Source organism: Neltuma alba, unplaced genomic scaffold, assembly GCF_004799145.2.
Source record: "Neltuma alba isolate B1F8T4 unplaced genomic scaffold, ASM479914v2 tig00011052_pilon, whole genome shotgun sequence".
Taxonomy (NCBI): Eukaryota; Viridiplantae; Streptophyta; class Magnoliopsida; order Fabales; family Fabaceae; genus Neltuma; species Neltuma alba.
Window position 1 is genome coordinate 120,884 of NW_021635799.1, and position 26,692 is coordinate 147,575.

At 32.7% G+C, this 26,692-nt stretch overlaps 2 protein-coding genes across 2 annotated transcripts; both read right to left on the reverse strand.

Moving 5' to 3' along the window:
• Positions 1-11,281: 11,281 nt before the first annotated feature.
• On the reverse strand, positions 11,282-15,350 carry LOC114760934 (TMV resistance protein N-like). The gene is made up of 8 exons (XM_028950247.1): positions 15,146-15,350; positions 14,842-14,992; positions 14,564-14,757; positions 13,654-14,204; positions 13,529-13,547; positions 13,254-13,333; positions 12,117-13,139; positions 11,282-11,833 (listed from the first exon to the last, which is right to left on the reverse strand). Exons 1-8 carry the CDS (start codon positions 15,348-15,350, stop codon positions 11,282-11,284), a joined length of 2,775 nt encoding a protein of 924 aa, XP_028806080.1.
• A 5,107-nt stretch (positions 15,351-20,457) lies between these two features.
• Positions 20,458-26,243, reverse strand: LOC114760935 (TMV resistance protein N-like). The gene is made up of 7 exons (XM_028950248.1): positions 25,735-26,243; positions 24,550-25,654; positions 24,152-24,442; positions 23,026-24,045; positions 22,871-22,945; positions 22,679-22,740; positions 20,458-20,869 (listed from the first exon to the last, which is right to left on the reverse strand). Exons 1-7 carry the CDS (start codon positions 26,241-26,243, stop codon positions 20,458-20,460), a joined length of 3,474 nt encoding a protein of 1,157 aa, XP_028806081.1.
• Positions 26,244-26,692: the final 449 nt, after the last annotated feature.

Genomic DNA, 26,692 nt, shown 5'->3' on the forward strand with positions numbered 1-26,692 from the left:
CAACAACAAAAATCCTTGATGCAGGAAAGAAGGGAGAAAAGATGTGAATGAAGAGAGAGAAGAGACGAAAAGAGAGGAGCCTAGAAAATATCAATTCTTATTCAATCATTAAATGGAAACCCTAACATTTTTTTATAAAATTTCTAGAAATATAAAATAATAATAATAAAATCCTAAAACAAATCCTAATCATAATTAAAGAGATAATTAAAAAATATTAAAAGATAATTAATATAATGAATCCTAATTTTAATACATAAATATTCTTATTCAGATCCCTAATGGATATCATTATTAATCTAATTAAATCATAATTATTTCTTATTCCATACTCTATCAGTCCTACTTACAACAATCACACCATGCATGGTTCAAAGCATAATTCTACAAAAATACATGTGTGAGAATCATCATTTAAGCAAGATTGAAAATGTAATAACAAGCGAAGAACTATGCTCAACAAAAAAATGCGTATGTTATAATATTCAGCCACTGAATAAATTTAAAAACATATAAAAAAATATTCTACAATTCTTAATATAAAACCTAATTGACTAATTTGAAAAGATTAAAAAAATTACTAAATTATTTAATTATAACATATATTATATGATCTGTCTAGAGGACTTATGTAGATCATTAAATTATATATTAATTTATAAGTAAGATAAATTAGTTTTTAAAAAATAATATATATAAATAATTTAAAGTAATTTTGTAACTTCTTTAATTTTTTTTCCAAATTAGCTGACTTGATCATGGAAGGAGAGATGGTATAAAAGATTTAATTTGTACACCGTCAAGTAGTTGTTCCAACTATTCGCATTGCTTGGAGGGGGCTAGACTCTCCATTATCAAACTCATCGTCTAGATTTGCCGATGAACTTATCATCAGTGCTGTCGCCATCTATCGACATCTTCTTCTTTACACACTACACGCCAACCACACTGCCCTATTTGAAATTTTGAATTCTCCCGCATGAAAAAAAAAACCATTTGAAGTGGTTGTCCCACAACAAATGAGGAGGAAAAACGAATGTAGATGATACATAGTTGATGACGACATCTGGACTGCATAGAAGTGCAGCAGAAACGGTACGGATCTGGATATTCATTTCCAGAAACTCTGCATGTCCAACCAAGGATGTCAAAAGCACCATAACGTTTCGCAGAACAATCCAAATCAGGCTTGTTTGCTATGAATGACACATTTCTTGGCTCAAGAGAGAAAATTGAGAAACCTTCCCCGCAAAAATGACTTTGATTGTAAAACCATGATGGCACTTTGCTACCAGAAATAGTTAATATGCGAGTAGGTTGCATGAAGAAGTGATCCTATGATGCAAAATTATTCATGTTAGATATATAATGATGAGATAAGGTGCTTAAATACCCTGAAAGTATCTATGAAGGAGCATCCAGCACTTAGAATTTTTTTTTTGTCAACTCTTATATGCCATGAAAGTTTTTCTTCAAAGCAAAAATACCCAAACCGTGATTTGCCATCAAGTTTGACAATAAAATTATGTAATTTAACTAAAGTTTTTAACGGTCAAACTTAACAGCAAATAATGATTCAGAGTGGAAATGCTATGAAATAAACCTTTCAGGACATATAAGAGTCCCAAAAAAAAAATTTTAGATGCTGGGTGCTTTTTCGTGAATACTTCCAAGGTGATTAAGTATCTCATCGATCCCTATAATAATTAATGTGCAAGAAATAGTGAAATAAGAAAACCAAATAAACTATAAATTCAATAGATTCAAATAACTTACAATTTGTGAATTGTTCCAAGTCAAAATTGCACCGGATATGTCAGTTAATCGGTGAACTGTCCATTCATCGTCGTCGTCATCATATGAGTCTTGACATATTGGCGTCTGTAACAAAAAATTTGACATGTTATAATGACTAATGTGAAAGAAAGAAATAATAGTGATAGAGAACTAAAATAAACCTGACATTCAAAATTCTCAATGAATTCCCATAGTTGCTGTGGAGATACATAATGTTGCAATGATAGACAATCACTTGCTTTTATCATTAAAAAGCTTTTTATATATAAACAAGCCGTAGACTTATCGAATTCGTAGTGGTAGGGGGAATAATTATATTACCTCCGGTCCTAATTATAAGAGCCAGTTGAGTAATTTAAGGAGATTAAGAAAGTAAGTTAAATTAGTTATTTGTCCTAAATAGGTGTTATCTTTCTTAAAATATTCTTGCTAATCAAGTGTATTGACTAGAACTATCATTGTTAAAAGGGCTACTTGGGAAAAAATGTATAAATATGAAAGACAAAGTGGATTTGGGTCTTATATTTAAGATTAAAATAAAAGTCAAATAGAGTCTTATATTAAGGACTGGAAGTAGTATAAAGTATTATGCAGCATATGACTTTACAGGGATTATATATTTATAAATTTCAACAGTCAACAGTGGCAAGTTGGTAACTACACGTACATTTTAGTCTTTGAAATAATATACAATAAAAGTGCTGGCAAAAAGAGAAATAATATACAATAATAGCCGGTTCGTCCAGCAAGAAAGCCTACCAGCAATTTGTTGACCATTTATTGGCAAGGTTTTGAATTGATTGGCTATGAAACGGTTCTTATCAAAATTATCAATTAAGATTTCAATTTGAAAATACACTTATCAAACAACTTTTGGAAATCTAAAATCATGTCATAAAACTTAAAAAAGATCGAACTGCGCAATAATACTATGAATTTTCAAGTTTCAAAAAAAATTATATTGTACATTAAATATATAAAAATAATGTAACATTCAACTATCCAAAATTAGTATAAATTATTCATATAACACACTAAATACACAACGATTTGTTTTGAGAGATGCCAAAGATTCAAAACTAGATATGAAATAGTATCATATACTTTAAAATTTAAAAAAAGAAATTTAATATGAAAATTTCAATAAAATGATAGTTGAATTTGTAAAACTCCAAACGGTCACCTAAATTTGTGAAATTCCAAATTAGTTACATTAATTAAATTAGAATTTTGAAATACTGGTGAATTTACAATGTTGCCTTTTAATTTTTTTTCTTTTTAAAAACCTTGAAGTCAACCTCACCGTCGCTAGGCGCCGAAGTTCAGGTGGAATTACAATGAAGTAAACCTACCTCTTGTTATCATTGTCGAACTCTCCCTGTTGAAACCAATTATTATTCTAAGTTAGAGGTGGTCAAGCAAGCTGATCCACTGGTTACAGGCCGGCCAGCCAGCCACGATTTGAAACTCAAGCTTGGCGAGCTAATATTTAGTTAGCCCGCCCCTGCAAAGGACCCGCAACTTCCTTCTTTTTTTTTTCCAAACAAAGTTTTTTGTATATTTTTACATATATATTTTAAAATTAAATTATGAACTTTTATAGATCAGATTCTCCTTATTTTTATATTTTCACATAATTATATAATTAAAATAATCTTAAAACTTGAAATGTAAACATATAATTCATTTTTAATAGTTATTGTATCAATATTAAAATAGTAAAATAAGAAATTAAATTTAGAATCAAAATCTATAACAAAATACAAAGCTATATAAAAATTAAGTAAAAATGACAAAACATTTCTAATCACAATTATAATAAAATTGTAAACAAAATAAAAACTTAATTTTTTTAAAAAAAAACGGGCTAACCCGCGGGTTGGCAGCTTAACACATGGCAGGCTGCGGATTAGTGGTTGTGGGCTAAAAAAGACAATATCCAAGCAGTTCCTATTTTCTTCAACTCAACCTTTACTATGAGTATAAATAAGTGTATTAAAAGCTGGACCATACTGGTCGAGTTGGACCAAAAACCGATGACCCGCCCACTCATCCGGTCCGGTTAATATGCTAACTCACTGGAACGTTGACTCAGAGTAACTCAGGGTAAACCGGCATAACTCGAGACTAAACCGAACAAACTGTTAGGTTGGTCGGGCTACCGAGTTAATCTTTTTGGCCAGCAAACAATGAAAGGAGGATGCCACAGAAGGAGAAGAGAAGGTGGAAGAAGAAATGTTGCAGAAAACTGGATTCATTGGATAATGGAGAAAAATAAAATGCAGATGATCGATACCTGTAAAAAAGTAGAAGATTGAAGAAAAAAAAGTCTGAACAAAGACCTGCAAGGGAAGAAAACAGAAGGAACGAAGAAGGAGAACTGGAAGAGAGACATTGAGATGGTGTCATCGGCAACTCTTGGGAGAGAAACGTTGAATATGTTGGCCGCTAATAAAGAAGAGAACAGGAGGATAGTAACCATTGTGTAATAACTGTTGGACATTTTATGAAATTCTCAAGTTTTTAATTTTTTATTGTTTCCTCAGTTTGAAAAAAATCACCCCAAGCCTAAGATTTTTTTTTTTTTTTTGCCTGAAGCCTAAGATAATAGATTAATGATGTCAAGTAATAGGCAAGTACATTTGGTGTAGAAGGAGCGGGTAAAAACCTCATTTTTGATGAATAAGCACAAATTATTTTTTATTACTTATAAATTTATATCTTTTTTATTTAAATAATATTTTTTATTATTATATATGAATATTTTTATATATATTAATTAAATTATATTATTTTAATTATAACTGGTCTGACTCTGAGCTAACCCCCGGTCTAACCCACTAACTCTTGACCTATTAGTTTGACCGGTTTAGTGACCGGTCTAGTTTTTAGTACCTTGGTATAAATATTCACCATTGGCTAACTTAGATTGTATGAAACTCTTGCATATGCGACAAATTCTTGGATTGCAAAGGGGAGTAGGTTAACCATATTTGATTCATATAAATTATGCATGGACAATAAAATATAGACATTAAGCTTATTGATTCTCTAGCACAATCTTCACCAATTGATGGGATGGAAGCTCATTTATTGGGCCTATTCATGTGTTAAGATTAACCCATATTTACTTTGGATCTGTGTATCGAGCAATATATCTGTTATTTTTACTTCAGGGTTATATATTTTTGTATTATTTAATATCAGATAGTATTTCAAATATGATTAATTTTTTTTAATAAGAAGATACTTACTCCTACAAAGAAAAAAAATTACGCATGCCCATTATACCTTGTTTAGTTTTTCCCTTTTAGTTATATTTTCTCCTTTCAAGCTTTGAACCCAAGTATTTCAAGTGTAGGTTATAGTATGTGACGTAGCTTCACTTGTTTTGTTGTTCTTGAAATAATGGCCTCATAAAGTTTTTTTGAGAAAAAGTTTCAGTCTTCGGAGTTAAGCCATTGTAAACGAGTTACATAGAATATAAAGTGTGTGTATATTTGATCTTTACATGTGTACCAAATTTTATTTTAATTCCTTAAATTTATAAAGTACTCCCTCCGAGCCTAAATATAAAACCTTGTTATAGTATACTTTACACTATAAAAGGGTTTTATATTTAAGATCGGAGGAGTATATTTTTAGTTCTTCAACCTTGACATCATTAGTTTTATCTCATTAAAAAAAAAGGAACATTATATGTAATTCAACCAAAAAAAAGGTAATAATATAATATATCCAGTTTTTAATATAAAAGCTATATAACTAATTTAATTAAGTTAGTTATTTGTAATAAATAAGCGTTGTCTTTTCTAAAATATTATTGCTAATTATGTTTAGTAGAAAAACCTTTTAAAATGTGCAATTACCATAAAAAGTATATTGAGGCAAATGAATAATAAATATATGAGACAAAATGAATTGAGATATTATATTTATGATTAAATTGAATCTCTAACTAACTCTTATATTTAAGACCAAAAGTAGTATATTAATATCAATCACTCCAATTTTCTTTTCATGAAATTATCCCACAAGTTATGATATTCCAAAATGGTCCTTGGGAAAACTAGACGTTGTGAGGCGCTGTGGCCAAATGTTGCGAAGGAAGGCAGCAACAATCCTCCTTCTCTTTGTTTGTTTTATTTTGATGACTACTATATTTCTTTTATTCATCGGCCATGGCTTCTCTCTCTCTCACTCCACTCTTCTTCCACTCTCTTCTCTCACCACATCTTCTTCCCTCTCCTCCTCCTCCGTCCACTGTTCACTTTTGCACATCCTCACAGTCTCTTCGTTCCAAATTCCAATTGTCCTCACTACCTCGATTCCTCTCTAAGAGCAGACCCAAGAAGAAAGCAATGCGCCCTGAAGGGCCTTTGATGATCATCAATCCCGTTTTGCTGTTTAATGGTGTGAGTGGTTCCACTTTCAATATCGATACCCAGACCATTCTCGCCACTGCACTGCTAGTGTTCTCGCCGCAATTGCTCTCTCCTTGTTCTTGGTTTTAAGATGCTTCTCCGGTCCCTAATATAATAGCCATTTTATAGTACAAATTACATTACAAAACAGGTCTGATATTATAAGGACTGGAGGAGTAACAATTTTGTGTTTCCTTTCTGTTTCTTCTATTATGGTTTCTATTACTCGGATGTTTGATTCTGCTTGAATCTTACAAGGTTTCAGTATATTTATGAAACTGAAACTGTTGTACTTTTCCGGTTCTTAATATAGTATCTAATTGGATAGTTGATGTTGATCTTTTATGTAAGATCTGTTTCACACATTTATTAATTATTTTTTAAATTGACTTTATTGATATTCCCTAATAATAATCAAATAGAAGAGAGAGGGAGAGGATCAAGAAAGATATTTCGGATATTTTAAAAAAACATATCATATTAACATATTTAAATAATATAATTAATCTACTCAAATTAGTTAATTAGATTTTATATTGAGAACCAAAGGAGTATCAGATTTCAAGTTGTATTATGAAGTTACGTAGAAGATTCTCTTGGGGCGCTAATTTCTTTTTTCAAATGTTGGGTAAATTTCATAAGACATCAATTAGTGCAAAAAGAATTTCTAATAAAAGTTGTTACTAATTAAAATCAGAGAATTTGTTTATGTTGTTAAGAGCTGAGTACCACCAAGAACAATGTGGACTATGCATGCTACACACTTGACACATGGAGATCTTGTTGCTCTGAACCTGGACTTCCTCTTTGTCTTAATTTCTTCAGTTTTCTCTCCATGCTTCTTTGATCTGTGCCAAAATATGGATGAAAATCAATTTTTCAAGTTTTGATCTTGATGACATGTGGTGTTCCTATTTCTCGTTGCTGAAGATACTTGAATTATTCTCTAATTCATACTTTTGAGGTGTAGGGAGTACAAATAACGGGAAACTTATTCCGAATGAATTCATTCTAAAATTTATTTTTCTTTGTAATGTCTCGAATCAATGTTATATATATGGGCAACGGCGAACTGGGAACCCTTTTCCAAATTTCAGTATAGAAAAATAAATACTCTTAGTTCTATTTATAAGATAGAGAGAAAATGTTTTCTTTGGTCTTATTTATAACTCATCTCATTAAATTTTTAATATACTATTTTGCCTTTTATTTATTATAGTGTAGATAACTATTCTTTTAAAGGTGTATGTATCATATAGGGTTAAAGTTAAAAAATTATTATATTTTAAAAAAAAGTTAAAACAGTTTAAGATTTATTTTAATTTACGTAAAATATATTGAAAGTGTCTTATGAATAAGAACAAATGAGTAACTCTTATACTATAAATTATTCAATCTTGTCGCCAACAATTTCCACTTCTCAATTCCATAAAGTTCCATTCACAGACGTTTCATCCGGCACTTTGCAATTTGCATGCACCCCAGGACTAACTTAAGAATAAACAAATTTAATCAGTGAAATTTCCTAATAATCTTCTTTCCAACACCATTCTAAAGTCATAAGGTTTCCAAATTTTATTTTTAGCAATATTTAAATAGCAGTCAACCGAAAGTAGAATCTAAATTTTTATCCAACATCAAAATACTATATAGAAACACGTCTGAAAAAGCCTATTTCTTTTCAAACATTTTATGAATGAAGAATTGATATGAAGTTCCAAAAAAATATGTATAATTATTAAAAGGTTCCAAGAATAATAGGGCAACTTTTAAGTGGCAAATTCCAATATAAAAAATAAGAACTGCCATTTTCTTTCCTTCCTAAGGATGTCATTCTAATTCTCCCTTTTATCAAACACAATCAATGTGACAAACTCCCATAATATTTCTCTTAAAATCACAGCCCCAGAATTCATACATTCAAGCTATAAATCCAATTGCATATAATCACCAAACCTTGCAACTCAAACCAAGCACCGATTGGAAGAAAACCACAATTTCCAAATCCACGCACACAAAGGAACGAGGGAGAGAGGCAACATCCTGCACTAAGCATATAATGCAGCATTCTGAAAAGGAAAAAAAACACAGGAAGGAGAAGAGGTTTGAACATACCCAAAGAAAGGAACACAGCAGATTCGCGAAGCAGGAAGAAGAGAAGCTCGATCCCACACAACGCTCCCCAAAAACGGCAAACCAGAAATCAGCAACGAGGAAGAAGGAAAGGAGAAGATTAGGAGTGGACACTCCCTCAACAATGGCGAAAGAGCAGTGAGGAATGAAGGGCGCTGCTTTTCGAATTCCTCTATCTTGCAGGTGAAATTCTAAAGCTCCTCGGTCGGCACTGTCACGACTCAGTACTCTCCGCCAACAAAGGATGTGCAACAGCGAAGGATCGGGTTTCACCAGCCGCCGGCTCAAACACATGCCTTTCCTTTTTAACAAAAATTGCTCTGTCATCTGTCAAAATACTATCTCTTGTCATTGATATAAGCATTAATTTAACTTTTAATTTGATTCTAAATATAAAACTCTAATCTATTTTGTCCTTTATATTTATCTATTTTTTTAAAGTAGTCCTTATAATAATAGTAATTCTAACTAATACACTTACTTAGTAAGGATATTTTAAAAAAGACAATACTTATTTATTACAAATAACTAATTTAGCTAATTTTTTTATTATATTCAGATTAGTTAACTAGTTTTTTGCTCGCAGTCAAGCATAAACTACAAGTGTATGGGTTGAAAGTAGTATAAAAATATCATTCCCATGGGGATTAAGGCAAAAATCAGTTTATTATAGCACCTATGTTCTTAATTAGGTTAAGTAAAATCATTTAAAAGATTATAACTTAAAATTCAGTTGTTCCAAAATGATAAAATAACTAAAATTGCAAATTTGATTTTAAGACAATTGGAGCCTATGATTATTTCTCTCCTTTATGTCTTATGAAACCTAACTAAATCCCTTTCTACTAGCATTTAATGAAACTATGTCTTTGTCTAAGGTTCTGAATTATTTGATTAAGCCCTCTCAAGTTAAAACCAAATTTTAATTGTCCATAAAATGCTCAATCTCTTATAACATTTAATGAAGATCATTTGAAGTACCAACCTTAATTTGACAATACTATGTTAGTAACTATATCTCTATGTTACCAACAAACCCTCCATTCAACTATTGACTTTTACAGCAAGCACGAATTTATCTAAGTTTTATATCTCAGTTAGCTTTCTCAAGTCAAATTAAGATAAACAAAACATTCAGAGTGGTGGCCAATCACTAAGAAGTATTAAGCCTAAGATAAATTCAACACATAAATTCAATAAATGTTAAAAGAGAGGAATAAACGAGTTTCAATACATACAATGGTTTGAAATAATCTTAGAATAAGGTGTTTAGCTACTCATAATTGAAAAAGAACAAGAAATGTATAGGATCTCCATGTCCATATCAAAGAGTAAGAAAGAAACGGGAAAAGTTCAGAAAAACCAATGAAAGAAGCTTGAATCTCTTTAATCTTCCAATCTCAAACTCTAAGATCTTCAAGAATCCTAAAATCTAACTCCAATTTGCTCTAAAAATGTGTTTCTAGTCACTTCCTTCGTTTCTTAGTCAAAGACAGCGTCCAGAATGCTAAATTTCGGGTCCTCTAGGTCTTTTTATGCTAGAAAAACGAAACTTTGCATTTTGAGTTTTGTCAGGGTGCTGTGGCACTCCTATCGCAGTGTCTGGCACCAAAAGCATTGTATTTCTCTTCAAAAAGGATAATGGCACTCCTACTTTGGTGCGTGGCACTAGTGACATTACTTTCTTTCCTTAAAATAGAGTGTCGTAGCACCTCGCACGTATGCCTTGGCATTAGTAAATCTTCTCAACTTAACTTTCTTATTCATCAACTCCTTTCTTACTTGCTTATAATGTTCATATGCAGCTAGCAATAACAAGCATTTGTGAGTGAAAAAACCGTGGGATTCAATCATTACCAATTTTACATCATTTTCTTATTAATATTCCCCTTATACTCATATGATATCTTTGACAAATTTTTCTTTACCAATTCATGAAAATATTTTCACTTTTGCTTTTATGACTCTCTAAATTTATTCAAAATAGACTTTAAAGCAGTAGGATTTGGGGAGTCAACACTCTTATATTAAGAACTAGAAGTTGTATCAAGTACAATAAAAATGATTTTCTTTACTCTTTCTCCCTTCTTTCAAGTACTAAATCCTAAGCTGAAAATTTAACTTTTAAATATGACATTCATTCTATTTCATTTTATTTAATTTACTCTTTAGTCCTAAAAGCCATTCTATTTTTTCAAGATATTGCTAGAACTTCAACTAAATTAGGTTTAATAACTTACTTAAATCAGGTTTATTTCTGAGTTTCTAAGTCTAAAATTCAAAATATGACAATTTTTAACTATTTTAGATATTTAGAATTATTAAGGAATATTCAATTTCAATTTGATGGTTATCTTTTGTCATTAATTATTGTTTGCATTTATTTTTAGAATTTTACAATGGTCTATTATTAATTTCTAGAGTTAGGTTGAATCTGATAAATAACATAAAAACACATATGCTTTGTCCATCTTACAACTTGATTAAATAGTAGACCGGCATTAAAAAAAAGTCATACTTCAGAACAATCACTCCATGGTTCAAAGCACAAGTCCAACAAAAAAATACATGGGAGAATCCTAATTTGACTAAGAGTGAAAATGCAATAACAAGAGTAGAACTATGCACAGCAAAAAATTGCGTATGTTACAAAATTTGTCTTAAAATGACAGAATTTTCCTATTTTTACCCCAAAAAAAATGATAAAATTGGCTCTAATGTTATACTTTTATTATATTTCATCTATCTCCTCTCTGTCCTATATTTAATAGCAAAAGTTAAAAAATCACATTAATCATTCTGACGTCGTCTTATACTTTGGATTACAATTTTCTTCCAACCAACGTCTTATATTATCAATCATGGACTAGTTGTTCCAACTTTTCCCATTGCTTAGAGGGGGGCTGGACGCTCCATCATCCAACTCATCATCTAGTATCATCAATGAACTTATCATCAGTGCTGAAACTACAGCCTTCATCACTAATGTTTCGCCTACTCTCAACATCTTCTTTACACACTACACGCCACCCACACTGTCCTATTTGAAAAACTGACTTCTCATGTATAGAAAACACCATTTGAAGTGGTTGTTCCATAACAAATGAGCAGGAAAAACGAATGTAGATGATAAATAGTTGATGGCGACTTATGGATTGATTAAAAGTGCCACAGAAACGGTACGAATCTGGATATTCATTTCCTGAAACTCTATAAGTCCAAGCAAGGATGTCAGAAGCACCATTACAGTTTGCATAACTATGCAAATCATTTTCTAGCACTAAGCATACGGCTATGCCCCACCATTCACTACTTGAGCCGCATGAATCAGGCCTGTTTGCAATGAATGACACATTTCTTGGCCCAAAAAAGAGAACTGAGAAATCTTCCGCACAAAAATAACTTCGATTGTGAAACCACGATGGCACTTCGCTACCAGAAATAATTAATATGCGAGTAGGTTGGATGAAGAAGTCATCCTGTGATGAAAAAGTATTCATGTTAGATGCATAGTAAGACATAGTCAAATAAGAAAACCAAATAATCTATAGATTCAAATAACTCACAACTTGTGAATTGTTCCAAGTCAAAATTGCACCAGATAAGTCATTTAATTTGTAAAGTGTCCATCCATCATCATCATCATCATCTGAGTCTTAGACATATTGGCATCGAGTCTGTAACAAAAAATTTGGCCTGTTACAGAATTATAATGACTAATGTAAAAGAAAGAAATAATAGTGATAGAGAACTAAAATAAACCTGACATTCAAAATTCTCAATGAATTCCCATAGTTGCTGCGGAGATATACAATGTTTCAATGATGGACAATCATTTGCTTTTATCATTGGTAGGTTTGTTGGTAGCTGAGGCAAAGATTGAAGCTTTGGGCAATAACTGAAAATAATGCATTCAAGCTTTCCAAGTTTGGAAATGAGGCCTGAAGGAATATCAACAAAATTGTTTCCACTCAAACCTAATATTCTCAATGATGATAAATTGCTGATTTCAATGGATAGTGATTCATCATCAGGATTACAATAACTTAAATCTAACTCGACCAAAGATGATAGACTTGAAAAAGAAGGAGACCACAAAAACTTTGTTGAAGTTGAAGGCCTTTGAAGCCTAAATGCCTGCTTGAGAAGGAAGCAATAGTGATTCCATGATGATGATGATGATTGTGCATAACCATTGCATCTGCTAAGATATAATACTTTTAAATTATTGAGGGATGAAGGCACTTCTTTTATGGCAGTACCACCCATATCAAGCACTTCCAATACCTTATTTTCATTCAAATTCTCTGGAAGCCTTGAAAACTTTGCGCAACCAGATATGTTGATCTTCTTTATAGCTTCCAACTTCTGAAAATCTCTGGGAAAGCAAACCAGATTTTTGCAATCCTCTAATAGAGCAAGACCAATCAAATTGACCAATGATTGAGGTAGTTTAGATATAGCAGTCCCCTCTAAATCAAGCTCAGATAAATGTTCCATGCCTTCACCAAATTCAGGAAGTCTTTTAACTTTTGAACAACCAGAGAGAACTAGTGTCTCTAAACAATTCATCTCCAATTCGGTTGGAAGATTCTTAATACTTTTGCAACCTTTAAAATCAACAATGACAAGATTCTTGTGGCACCCGAGAGATTGGTGAACTTCAATAAGCTTGGTACACCCTTTAAGAATTAGTCTTCGAAGATTAGGAGTTTTATCAAAATTTGGTGTTCTGATCAGGCTTGTTGAATGACTCAAATCAATGAATTTCAAACATTGTAGAAACTGAAAAGAACAAACAACAAAAAAAAGCTTTCAAAAGCCAACAACTAGGCTAGTGATCCGTGTATCAAATTAAAGATAAACAAACCAAAGCAAAGGACGCCATTAGTTAATTACCTGACCAGTTCCTCTCAAAAGTTCTTTTAATTTGCTGTCTTGCATTTTAAGATCAACAAGTTCATCAAATTGAGTTTGACCTGGAAGGGAATATAAAGGATACTCCTTCCAATCTATGACTTTCAATGAATTGGAAAGACAGTTAAGTCCATGAAGAAGATTCAATTGGTCATGTGAAGAATGTGATATGATAAGTAACTTGAGATTACTCATATTTGAGAAGGCTTTAGGGTCCAAATATATGACATCTGGTTTGTCAAATTATACCACTATACCACGGATTGCTTCAGTTCCCTATATATAAACAATAAGTCAATCAAACTAATAATAACATGAAAAATGCATGGAATATATTGCTGAAGTAAGAATGCATAATCATAGAAAAGGGGGAGAGTGTTACCCTCATATTTCTAAGCACAAGACTAGCATCCTCCAAGGACCATATCCTACTACGGTTGCCAGCATCATTGGGTGATTTATGAAAAACAATTTCCTTGCCCATTTCTTGAAGGCTATCATGCACCCTCAAGCACCCTTCAGCTTCAATTACCAATGATTTCTCAATGAGAATTCTTATTCCTATTACTGGGTCAAGACCACTATTTTCTAAAATCTGTATGACATCATCCTTGCGCAAGCCATTGAAAAAGCAAGCAATATCTAAGAATATATTCTTCTCATTAGATCGCAGTCCATCAAAGCTCACTTTAAGTATATCAAAAAGGCGGTCTAAAGGAATCTTCTTGAGTGCATTCTCCCATTCTGGTATGCTTCTTCCACAAAGAAATGAACCAAGCACTTTGATTGCCAAAGGAAAGTTTTGAGCAGAATTAATCGCCCTTCTAGAAAGCTCTAAATAATCTTCATTTGGCTGATCTCCTTTGAAAGCTATTTGAATAAAAAGTTGAAGGGATTCATCGTGACTTAAGAAATTCATTTCATACTGAGAAACTACACCATGCAACAATAACACATGTTGATCTCTAGTTGTTATTATTATTCTACTCCCTTTGCCAAACCATCCTTCCTTTCTCGCCAAATTCTCAAGCTGGCTTCTGTCACTCACATCATCAAGGACAAGTAGAACTTTTTTACTGCATAACATTCTTCTTGTCAGCTTTCTTCCCTCATAACAGTCACACACTTCCATTCTGATTGATTTTTTTGAATGGGAAAGAAGTTTTTGTTGCAATGAAATTAAACCACCATCTTTTACAGATTCCTCTCTAACATTATGAAGAAAGAAATGAACTTCATAGTTTCTGTGTATTCTCTCATGAGCAGCTCTAGCAAGAGTAGTTTTGCCTAACCCTCCCGTTTCCCATATTCCAATAAATTGAACTTCCTCTGATGTATTGCCAGAACTGAATCAAAATCTGCGATTTTCTCGTTAATTCCAACAAGTCCATCATCAACACCTTCATCATTTGAATCGAATGGTGGTTGACCATGTATTCTTGACCTTACCTTTTCAGTAACTATCTCAATGAGTTTCGTTTCATACCTACAAAAGATAATAGAATAAGAACATTAGCATTAATTAATTGTAGCAAAAAATCATGATAATTTTCTGAAGTCTAGGAAATACCAATTTTCAGAGCTCCAGCCAGCCAAGTCAGCAACTTCTCTCAAAGCATCCCTCCATCTTTGCACCTTCACTTTGTCATGTGCCAATTTCTGTTCAAGCTCTTCAAAGGCTTTTGTAAAACTTCCTTTTTGATGCTGAACGTCAGATGGATCTATGCCATAAAAGATTGGAAATATATGAAGGCCTAACTCTTTCTTACAATCAAGGATCTATTGGAGCTCATCTAAACACCATGTGGAAGTAGCATAGTTTTTAGATAGAACAACAATTGCAGACAAAGATTCTTCAATTGCTTGAAGCAAACTTGGTTTGATAACTTCTCCCCTTCCAAGCTCTTCCTCATCTCTAAAAGTTATCAGTCCATTGTGACACAAAGCAGCATATAAGTGGTCTGTAAAACTCTTACGTGTGGCTTCTCCTCGAAAATTTAAAAACACGTAATAGTTGTGTGTCCTATTTGAACGAGAACAACTTGAAGAATACCCAACTCCTTGATCATCAAGTGCCATTGTGAGAATTCAAAACTGGACCATTCAAAATATAAATACAACCATCAGACCGTGAGCTAATTTTAAACCCGATCTTTTAGATAGAACGTACTAACTAACTTGGCCTCCTGCACACACTCTAGAAAGAAAGTTCTAAAACCCCAAAATGCATTATCAGTGCCAGCACGGGAGTGAATTACTGGTGAAGGATCGTCATGGTAGGATTTAAGTAAACAGCCTCTTAGATTCCAAAAAGTTATGACCAACTAGACCATTAAACCCATTTGCCAAATATACTCAAAACTAAACATATATCAAAATAAACTAAACATTTTATATTGTCTTTCGGGAGCTCAATTCCTAACATTTATACAGAGAGAAAGGAAGTGGTGTGTCTTTTGCTCTGAGGACTTCAAAGCCTTTGACACAAGCAAAATACTCCTGAAGTTTTTTTTTTTTAAATAAAAGAAAATTCGCACAAACTTAAAACAGAACATGTCGCATGGTCAATTTGAATGGTTGACAAACTCTGAGAGAATTAATGGTGCAATCAGGATATACGCAAAATAAAATATGGAATCCTAAGCAAAGAAAAACTAGGAGAAACAAGAAACACAATATTCAAAGTCTGAAACGAATGAAGCAAATAAAGAGAGGAAGTTCCTTACTCAAGTCTTTGGAAGATAGGAATGATTTTTTGACGGCCAAACCTATTCTTTCAAATTTTTGGGCGCGGGAACGGTGATTGAGGTTGGAAGAAGCTTGGCGAATATTGCAATTTGAAGGTTTCAATGCACGAAGCTCTCTACCTGTTCAAGAACACCGCTACTAATGTTGCAACTCACTCTGATCGCCCCAGGGTCCTCCAGGATTTGCCATTGGAAAAACTCAAAAGCTGAAGCACCACTATTTAGGACAGCTAAGTTCGGCAACTTGGAGATGGCAATCCATTCACACGCCCACAAACTTCGAAAGATAAGGTCTGGCCATCCGTCAAAGACACGCTACAAGGAAGATGGCTAATTCGACGAGTATTCTGCCAAACTACAACGTTTGCATTGGTGAAATTTCTTCCACCATCAGATGAAAGCAACGGTTGGGGATCACAGGCATCAGAGGAGGCAGCTGAAAGGAGAGACCAAGGGTCTGAAATAACACTTGAAAACACGTACAAACGAGCTCTGTCGCTTGGCCTGGTGGTTAGAAAGGGTGCCCAGAAAGTGTACTCGCCTCTAGGTTTTGGTTTCGACATCTCACCTCGTTTTTTTGTGGGTAAACTTCGAATTAGTCAGTCTCTTTGGGAGTCGGATACCGGGAGAGTTATAACCTAATTCAAAAAAAGAAAACACGTATAAACAAATTTTCATGTAAATTGAGATAAAATTTTTTTATATATTTATCTCATATTTTGTAAATCATAATTTAGAAGCTACTTATAAGTTATTCTAAATAGATCCTAGTGCTCATTAGCTAAATTGAAATAAAATTTTCTCAAATACTTATCTCATATTTTTTAAAAATTGCTTATAAATCATTTTCATTGAATGCTAAACTTATTTAATGTGTAGTGGTAGGGGAAATAATTATACAGAGTATTATGCAGCATATGATTTTACAGGGATTATCTGTTTTTAAATTTGAGATAATTAATATGTAAGTCCTTACAGTTTTAACTGGTTTTTAATCGGGCTCCTAGAATTTTTTTTTCCTTTTTATTAGGTCCTTATACTTTCATATATTTTTTAATTAGGTCTTTATAATTCTTTTCTTTTTATCTGGTCCTTATTGTTTTACTTTATTTTTAATTAGGTCCTTGTAGTTTTTATTCTTTATTCTATAAATAATAATATTCTTTTAAATTTTTAGTTAAACAAATATATTATTTATTTTTCAATTCTAATTTTTCTAATTATAAAATTCAAATTATAATAATAAAATTTTCTAAAATTAGAATATAATAATAAATAATTTATAGTTAAGCATAATTATTTATTCTGATTAATTATTAATTACTAAATGATTATATTAATTATTTTTTCCAATGATATAATATTAAGTTAAAATGAAATTAATTTTAAAGAATAAAGTTAATAAATAATTTTTTAAAAAACGGCAAAGGACCTAATTAAAAAATAAATGAAACTATAAGGACTTGATAAAAAGAAAAAATTTTATAAGGACCTAATTAAAAATCAAATAAAATTATAAGGACCCGGAAATTAATTATCCCTTTAAATTTCAACAATCAATAATGGCAAGTTGGCAACTGCACGTACATTCTAGTCTTTGTAATAATATACAATAATAGCGCTGGCAAAAAAGAATAATATACAATAATAGCTGGTTCGTCGAAAGCCTACCAACAATTTATTGACCGTTTATTGGCCGGATTTTGAATTGACTGGTTACGAAATGGTTCTTATCGCATTGATACATAATTATAGCATGATATCATATCTTATATGCAAAATTTTTTAGAAATCTAAAATCATGCCATAGAAGACAAAAAAGATCGAACTGCCCAATAATACTTTGAATTTTCAAGTTTCGAAAAATTATGGCTTAAATTAAATATATAAAACTAATGTAATATTCAACTATCCAAATTTAGTATAAATAATTCATAAAACACACTAAATACACAACGATTATTTTGAGATATACAAAAGACTCAAAACTAGACATGAGATAGTATCATATATTTTGAAATTTAAAAGAAAAAAGAAATGTAAGGGGAAAAATTCTAATAAAATGCTAGTTGAATTTGTAAAATCCAATTGGGGACCTAAATTTTCAAAATTCTAAATTAGTTATATTATTTTGAAATGTTGGTAAATTTATAATGTTGTCCTTTTTCTTTTAAAAACCCTCAAGTCACCCTCACCTATCGACGGGTGGGGCCAAGTAGTCTGAGTAGATATTCGTTATTGACTAATGGCTAATGGAAAATTAGGACCTAGATTGTATGAGCCTCTCTCTTGGATATGCAACAAATTCTTGGATTGCAATACAGCAGGCGAACCATATTACAGTGTCGAAAACTAAATGTAAACACCTCTCCTAAAAAAAATTCAAATATTAGTTCATTATATTATGATAGATTACCTTCCCCTAAAACCAAGTCCTGTTAGTTAAATTTATTGATTCTCTAGCATAATCTTCACCAGTTGGGCCCATTCATGTGTAAAGGCTAGCCCATATTTATTTTGGATTTGTGTATCCAGCAATATTTGTGCTATTTTCACTTCATATTTACATATTTTTTGCATTATTTAATATTAGGTAGTATTTCAAACATAATTAATTTTTTTCAATAAGATACTTCCTAAAAAGAAATTTTTTTTAAGCATGCCCATTATATCATATTTACTTTTACCCCTTTAGTTATATATTTCCTCCTTTCAAGCTTTGAACTCAAATATTTCAAGTGAAGGTTACAACGGGATATCGATTCGCTTGTTATGTTGTTCTTGAACTAATGCCTCAAAGTTTTTCTAGCCGTTACCAAAGTTTAATTTAAATAGTTTAGACGCATTTTTAGATTTTCTTGTACGTTTTGAAGAAAGAATAAATTTAAACTCATTGATTGGATCATTAACATGAACGAAAACTAAATCAGCTTAAGAACTAAAATTAGAGGTGGCAAAACGGGCTGGTACTGGCCAACCCATTGCGAGCTCAAGACCATACTGGCCGGTGTTGAAAGGACCGCCTCTTGACGGGCTCCTATTTTGCTAACCCGCCTCTCCAAGGGGTGGTTGGCGTGTTGGCTCACCAATTTCCATTCTTTTTTTTAAAATTTTTTTACACGTATTTTAAAATTTTTTAAATTAAATTATAAATTTTTATAAACGAAATTCTTTTTATTTTTATATTTTCATATAATTATATAATTAAATTAGTTTTAAAAGTTAAAATATAGACTTATAATTCATTGTTAATAGTTATTTTATTAGTATAAAAATAATAAAACAATAAAAAAAAGAAATCAAATTTAGAATGAAAGTCTCTAACAAAATACAAAGTTATATGTAGATTAAGTGAAAATGATAAAACTTTTTTTTATTAAAATTAAAATAAAAATTATAAAAAAATTTTTTAAAAAACTGGCTAACAGGCTAGCCAATGGTGGGCTGTGGGTTGGCAGGTACAGGTTGAAAAAGACAGCATCAAAATAGTCTCTATTTTCTTTAATCCAACCCTCCACCTTATGACGGGTTGGAGAGTTGAGTCCGTAAGCTCAACCCAAATTATCGGCTCTAACTAAAATATGAAAATTTTAGGATTCCAACATAAAGTCTAATATTTAAAAAAATGTGAAAAAATTAGGGAATCAAAGTTTTCATATTTTTCACTGTTGCAGGTTGAAAGGGACTGGTCTTTTTAGTCTTCCGTACTTTAACTAATTATATATGCATTTATTTTTCCGATACCAAACCAAAAGCCTTCTTTTCATTTTCTAATTTTTAAAATCAATAAAACTAAAAAGTAAAAAAAAAAAAAAAAAAATCTCCAATAGATTCGATCTCATCTATGAACAATGCCGGCTCCTAATTTGTGTGGCTATAATGGGAACCCCACTATATTTGATCTCATCACTACTCCAGTTTAAAGGTGGAATTTTTCTTCACCTTCTTATCTTTCTTTCTACTCCACGTTATCCTCTTCATCGTCTATTCCATTTTCTTTTATTCTTTGCCAACAGTTTAAAATAAAAGGATTTGGCCAAAATCAGGAGACCAAACATGATCTTAATCTTAACCAAATATTTTGAGGGACATTTTAGGATGAGATATTAATTTTATATAAAATCATAGCATATATGATGAATTGATGACGGAAGGGGCATATTTATCATACACACAAATCTAACATTAAGAGAAATTCTAAAAATAACATGAACATTATATGTAATTCAATAAGAAATAATAATATTAAAATATTAACATCAATTACTCCAATTTTTTCCATGAAATTATCCCACAAGTTATGATATTCCAAAATAGTCCTTGGGAAAACCGGAGGCTGTGAGACGCCATGGCCAAATGTTGTGAAGCAAGGCAGCAACAATCTTCCTTCTCTTTCTTTCTTTTCTTTTTATGACTATTATGTTTCTTTTATCCATGGGTCATGGCTTCTCTCTCTCACTCCACTCTTCTTCCACCTTCTTCTTCCTCCTCCTCCTCCCACTGTTCCTGTTCTTCCGCATCGTCTCAGTCTCTTCTTTCCAAATTCCAATTGTCCTCACTGCCTCGATTCCTCTCCCATTAAGGTCAGACCCAAGAAGAAAGCAACGCGTCCTGAAGGGCTTTTGATGGTCATCAATCCCATTTTTCTGTTCAACGGTGTGAGAAGTTCCACCTTCGATTTCGATACCCAGACCCTTCTCACCACTGTTAGTGTTCTCGCTGCAATTGCTCTCTCCTTGTTTCTTGGTTTTAAGGTAACAACCTTTGTGTTTCCTTCCTGTTTCTTCCATTTTGGTTTCTATCACTTGGATGCTCGGTTCTGTCTCATTCTTACAGAGTTTCAAATTGAAACTGAATCAGATTTTGGGTTGTGTAATGAAGTTATACAGAAGATTCTCTTACAGCCCATTTACTTTGAGCTCATGTCTAGTGTTGCAAAATGGGATTTTACACTTCTTCTGGAACTGCAAAATGGGATTTTTTCCCCCTCTTTCATTATCTCGTTTAGAAAATTTGCTTAAGCGACATGCATTGCACCCATTGATGCATTCAATATTGCTTCCGTTTTTTATACTGCGTCTGGTAACATTGTGGGTCAACGTTGATTCTTCTTCTGCTAAAGTGATGAGGTTTTTACAGGGGGATTCTGTGCCTTGTGAGCGTTGTGGCAGCAGGGGTAATGATCTTTCTATATCTCGACTTCAGATTGTTGGGCATTTTCTGCTTTCAAATGTTGTCCAAATTTTACAACATTCTGCGCCAAACATATATGGCATAATTCTGAAAAAGAAAAAAACTCAGGAAGGAAAAGAGATCTGAACATCCCCCGAAGAAAGGAACACGGCAGCGTCGCGAATCAAAAGGGCATATAGGTAATTTTATAATATTTTCAAAATGCCAATTCATGCCTCATTTCATTCTGTGTCATTTTTAAGCCATAGCCGTTTGAGTTGGAATTTTATATATTCATTTTTTTTTATGGATTTTCCCGTGTACTAGATGATAACCTGAAAATTTAACTTTTAAATATGACCTATTTCATTTTTATTTAATCTACTGTTTAGTCGGTTAGTCCTGTGAAGTACGAATGATTTTATTTTTTCATGGTATTGTTAGAATTCCTGTTAAATTAGGTTTAGTAACCCACTTAAATCAAGTTTATTCTCGAGTTTCTAAACCCAAAATTCACAATATGACAATTTTTAACTATTTCAGAGATGTTTAGCACTATTAAGGAATACTTAATTTTAATTTTAATTTAATTGTTATCTTTTATTATTAATTGTTGTTTGCATATAATTTTAAAATTTAAAAATATTCTGTTATTAATTTTTAGGATTAGATTGAAACCTATAAACAATATCTAAACACCTATGGTTTGTCCGTCTTATAATTTGATTAAATAGTAGACTGGCATAACTTCTCGTTTTTTTTTTCTCCGCCGACTTTACAATACATGCATGAGAATTATAATTTGACAAGAGTGAAAACAATGCACAACAAAAAGGAAGGTGCATATGTCAATTTCAGCCACTAAATAAAATGTAATAACATGAAAAATAAATATGCATAAAAGATTTAATTTGTGGCAAGCGCATGCCTCCGTTTTGTTTGAGCTCAATGTCAAGTGGTTGTTCCAACTTTTCTCATTGCTTGGAAGGGGCTGGGCTCTCCATCATCAAACTCATCATCTACATTCATCAATGAACTTATCATCAGTAGTGCTGACACTACAGCCTTCGTCACTTCTTGTGTTTCGCCATCTCTCAACATCTTCTTTACACAACACACGCCACCCACATTGTACTATTTTCAAACATGACTTCTCTGGTTCATCCGCCATGAAAAATTGCATTTGAAGTGGTTTTTCCACAATAAATGAGGCAAAACGAATGTAAATGATACATAGTTGGTGGCAAAACCTGGACTGCGCAGAAGCGGTATAACCACGGAATGAATTTGGAAATTCACCACAAAACTCTATAAGTCCAACAAAGTAGTGCCCAAGCATCAATGTTCGCATGTTCCAAATCATTTTCTAGCACTAGGCATACAGCTATGCCCCACCATTCACTTGAACAGCATGAATGATGCTTGTTTACTATGAATGACACATGTGGAGTAACCGCTTTCGCACAAATATCGCTTTGATTGTGAAACCATGATGGCACTTCACTACTAGGAATAGTTACTATACGAGTCGGTTGCAGGAAGAAGTCATCCTGTGATGAAAATTATTCATGTTAGATGTATACTAATTAATGTGTAACAAATAGTCAAATAAGAAAATTAAATAAATTAGAAATTCAAGAGATTCAAATAACTCACAACTTGTGATTTGTTGCGACTCACAATTGCAGACATCATGTCATTGGAAGTGTAAAATTTACATCCATATTCAGATGACACTTCAGATGGGCACGAAGTCTATAACAAAAAATTTGGGATGTTATGGAATTATAATGACTGATGTGAAACAAATGATAGTGAGGAGAACTAAAACAAACCTGATCTTCAAATTCCTCAGTGAATTCCCATAGTTGTTGCGGACACACATAATTTTTCAATAATGGACAATCACTAGCACATATCATTGACAGGTTTGCTGGAAGTTGAGGCAAAGACCGAAGCCTTTGGCAGTCATCCAAATAAATAAATTCAAGCTTTCGAAGTTTGGAAATGAAGCTCAAAGGAATTTCAACAAAATTATTTCCACGCAAACCTAATGTTGTCAATGATGATAAATTGCCTATTTCACTGAATAGTGATTCATCATCAAGATTGCAATAATCTAAATCTAACTGGACCAAAGATGATAGATTTGAAAAATATGGAGACCACAAAAACATAGTTGAACTTGAAGGCCTTTGAAGCCTAAATGCCCGCTTGAGAAGGGAGTAGTGATTCCATGAGGATGATTGTGCAGAAGCATTGCACGCACTAAGAGATAATGCTTTCAAATTATTGAGGGACGAAGGCACTTCTTTTAGAGCGGTTCCACTCACATCAAGCTCCTCCAATGCCTCATTTTCATTCAAATTCTCTGGAAGCCTTGACAACTTCGAGCAACCACGAATATTGATCTCCTTGATAGCTTTCAATTTTTTAAAATCACTTGGAAGACATACAAGGTTTTTGCAATACTCTAAATTTAATATAGCAAGACCAGTCAAATTGACCAATGATTGAGGTAGTTTGGATATAGCAGTCCCTTTTAGATTAAGCTCTGATAAACATGTCATACCTTTACCAAACTCAGGAAGCCTTTTAACTTTTGAACAACCAGAGAGAATAAATGTCTCTAAGCAATTCATCTCCAATTTGGTTGGAAGGTTTTTAATACTTTTGCAACCTTCAAAATTAACAATGACAAGATTCTTGTGTTGCCCGAGAGAGCAGTGAACTTCAACAAGCTTTGTACACCCTTCAAGAATTAATCTTTGAAGATTAGGAGTTCTATCAAAATTTGATGTTCTCATCAGGTTTGTTGAATGACTCAAATCAATGAACTTTAGACTTTGTGGAAACTGCAAATAACCAAAAAAAAAAAAGCCTTCAAAAACCAAGAACTAGCAAGTGATACGCATGCAATAAATTATAGACAAACCAATTTAAGCAAGGGACATCAATTACCTGATCTCCTCTCCAAAGTTCCTTTAATTTGCTGCGTTGCATTTTGAGATCAACAAGTTCATCAAATTGAGTTTGACCTGGAAGGGAATCTAAAGGATACTCCTTCCAATCTATGACTTTCAGTGAATTGGGAAGACAGTTAAGTCCATGAAGAAGATTCAATTGGTCATGTGAAGAATCTGATATGATAAGTAACTTGAGATTACTCATATTTGAGAAGGCTTTAGGGTCCAAATATATGACATCTGGTTTGTCAAATTGTACCACTATACCACGTATTGCTTCAGTTCCCTATATATAAAACAATAAGTCAATCAAACAAATAATAACATGAAAAATGCATGGAATAGATTACTGAAGTAAGAATGCATAATCACAGAAAAGGGGGAGAGTGTTACCCTCATATTTCTAAGCACAAGACTAGCATCCTCTAAGGACCATATCCTACTACGATTGCCAGCATCATTGGGTGATTCGCGAAAAACAATTTCCTTGCCCATTTCTTGAAGCCTATCATGCACCCTCAAGCACCCTTTAGCTTCAGTTACCAGTGATTTCTGAATAAGAGTTCTTAGTCCGATTACTGGGTCAAGACCACTATTTTCTAAAATCTGTATGACATCATCCTTGCCCAAGCCATTGAAAAAGCAAGCAATATCTAAGAATATATTCTTCTCATTAGATCGCAGTCCATCAAAGCTCACTTTAAGTATATCAAAAAGGCCATCTAAAGGAATCTTCTTGAGTGCATTCTGCCATTCTGGTATGCTTCTTCCACAAAGAAATGAACCAAGCACTTTGATTGCCAAAGGAAGGTTTTGAGCAGAATTAATCGCCCTTCTAGAAAGCTCCAAATAATCTTCATTTGGCTGATCTCCTTTGAAAGCTATTTGAATAAAAAGTTGAAGGGATTCATCGCGACTTAAGAAATTCATTTCATACTGAGAAACTACACCATGCACCAATAACACATGTTGATCTCTAGTTGTTATTATTATTCTACTCCCTTTGCCAAACCATCCTTCCTTTCCCGCCAAATTCTCAAGTTGGCTTATGTCACTCACATCATCAAGGACAAGTAGAACTTTTTTACTGCATAACATTCTTCTTATCAGCTTTCTTCCTTCATAACAGTCACACACTTCCATTCTGATTGATTTTTTCAAACGGGAAAGAAGTTTTTGTTGCAGTGAAATTAAACCACCATCTTTTACAGATTCCTCTCTAACATTATGAAGAAATAAATGAACTTCATAGTTTCTGTGTATTCTCTCATAAACAATTCTAGCAAGAGTAGTTTTGCCTAACCCTCCCATTCCCCATATTCCTACAAATTGAACTTCCTCCGATTTATTCGCTAGAAATGAATCAAAATCTGCTATTTTCTCATCAATTCCAACAAGTCCATCATCAACACCTTCATCATTTGAATCAAATTGTGGGTGATTAACTATTCTTGACCTCACATTTTCAGTAACTATTTCAATGAGTTTCGTTTCATACCTAAAAAGATAACAGAATAATAACATTAATATTAAGCGTAGCCCAAAGTCATGATAATTTTTTGAAGTCATAGAAAATACCAATTTTCAGAGCTCCATCCAGCCAAGTCAGCAACTTCTCCCAAGGCATCCCTCCATCTTTGCACCTTCACTTTGTCATGTGCAAATTTCTGTTCAAGCTTTTCAAAGGCTTTTGCAAAACTTCCTTTCTGATGCCGAACATCAGACGGATCTGTGCCATAAAAGATTGGAAATATATGAAGGCCTAACTCTTTCTTACAATGAAGGATCTTTAGGAGTTCATCTAAGCACCATGTGGATGCAATATAGTTTTCAGAGAGAACAATAATTGCTGACAAAGATTCTTCAATTGCTTGAAGCAAACTTGGTTTGATAATTTCTCCCCTCCCAAGTTCTTCCTCATCTCTAAAGGTTATCAGTCCATTGTGACACAAAGCAGCATATAAGTGGTCTGCAAAATTCTTACGGGTGTCTTCTCCTCGAAAACTTAAAAACACATCATACTTGTGTCTTCTATTTGAACGGCAATAGCTTGAAGAACATCCAACTTCTTGATCATCGAGTGCCATTGTGATACTTCAGAAGTTGGACCATTCAAAATATAAAAACAACCATCAGACTGTGAACCAACTTTAAACCCAATCTGAGATAGAACATAGGTTCTTGCACAGATTAGAGAGGGAAAGTATAATCCCAAAGTGCATTCTCAACTATATATAAATGCATTTTTATTATTAAATAAGGCAGAAATTGAGAAGAATATTGGATTAATCATAAGTACGTTTATACCTATTTAATTTTGATTATTTTGTTTTTCTTGATTGATTTTATGAATATAAGAATGAAATTATCAGCTCAAGTTTTTCTCATTTGACCGTTTTAGCCGTGTTCCTCTTGGCAAAACTACTTTTAATTAGTTTACTTGAAAAACAGAAAAGCATGGTTGTCTAATGTGATTCTTCTTCAGGAAAATTTCAGTCAGCCCCCTCTAAGCAAACTTATTTTTCAACAGCCCCCA

Bases quoted from the DNA above. Each gene is read 5' to 3' on its own strand.
- LOC114760935 (XM_028950248.1), bottom strand. From the start codon at position 26,243: ATGGCACTCGATGATCAAGAAGTTGGATGTTCTTCAAGCTATTGCCGT. The intron at 24,443-24,549 runs GTAACACTCTCC...TTTTATATATAG, and splicing joins TTGTGCTTAGAAATATGAGG to GGAACTGAAGCAATACGTGG. The intron at 20,870-22,678 runs GTTTCACAATCA...AATCTGATTCAG, and splicing joins AGTAGTGAAGTGCCATCATG to TTTCAATTTGAAACTCTGTA.
- LOC114760934 (XM_028950247.1), bottom strand. From the start codon at position 15,350: ATGGCACTTGATGATCAAGGAGTTGGGTATTCTTCAAGTTGTTCTCGT. The intron at 14,758-14,841 runs GTATTTCCTAGA...TATCTTTTGTAG, and splicing joins GGCTGGAGCTCTGAAAATTG to GTATGAAACGAAACTCATTG. The intron at 11,834-12,116 runs GTTTATTTTAGT...TTTTCATCACAG, and splicing joins TTGAGAATTTTGAATGTCAG to GATGACTTCTTCATCCAACC.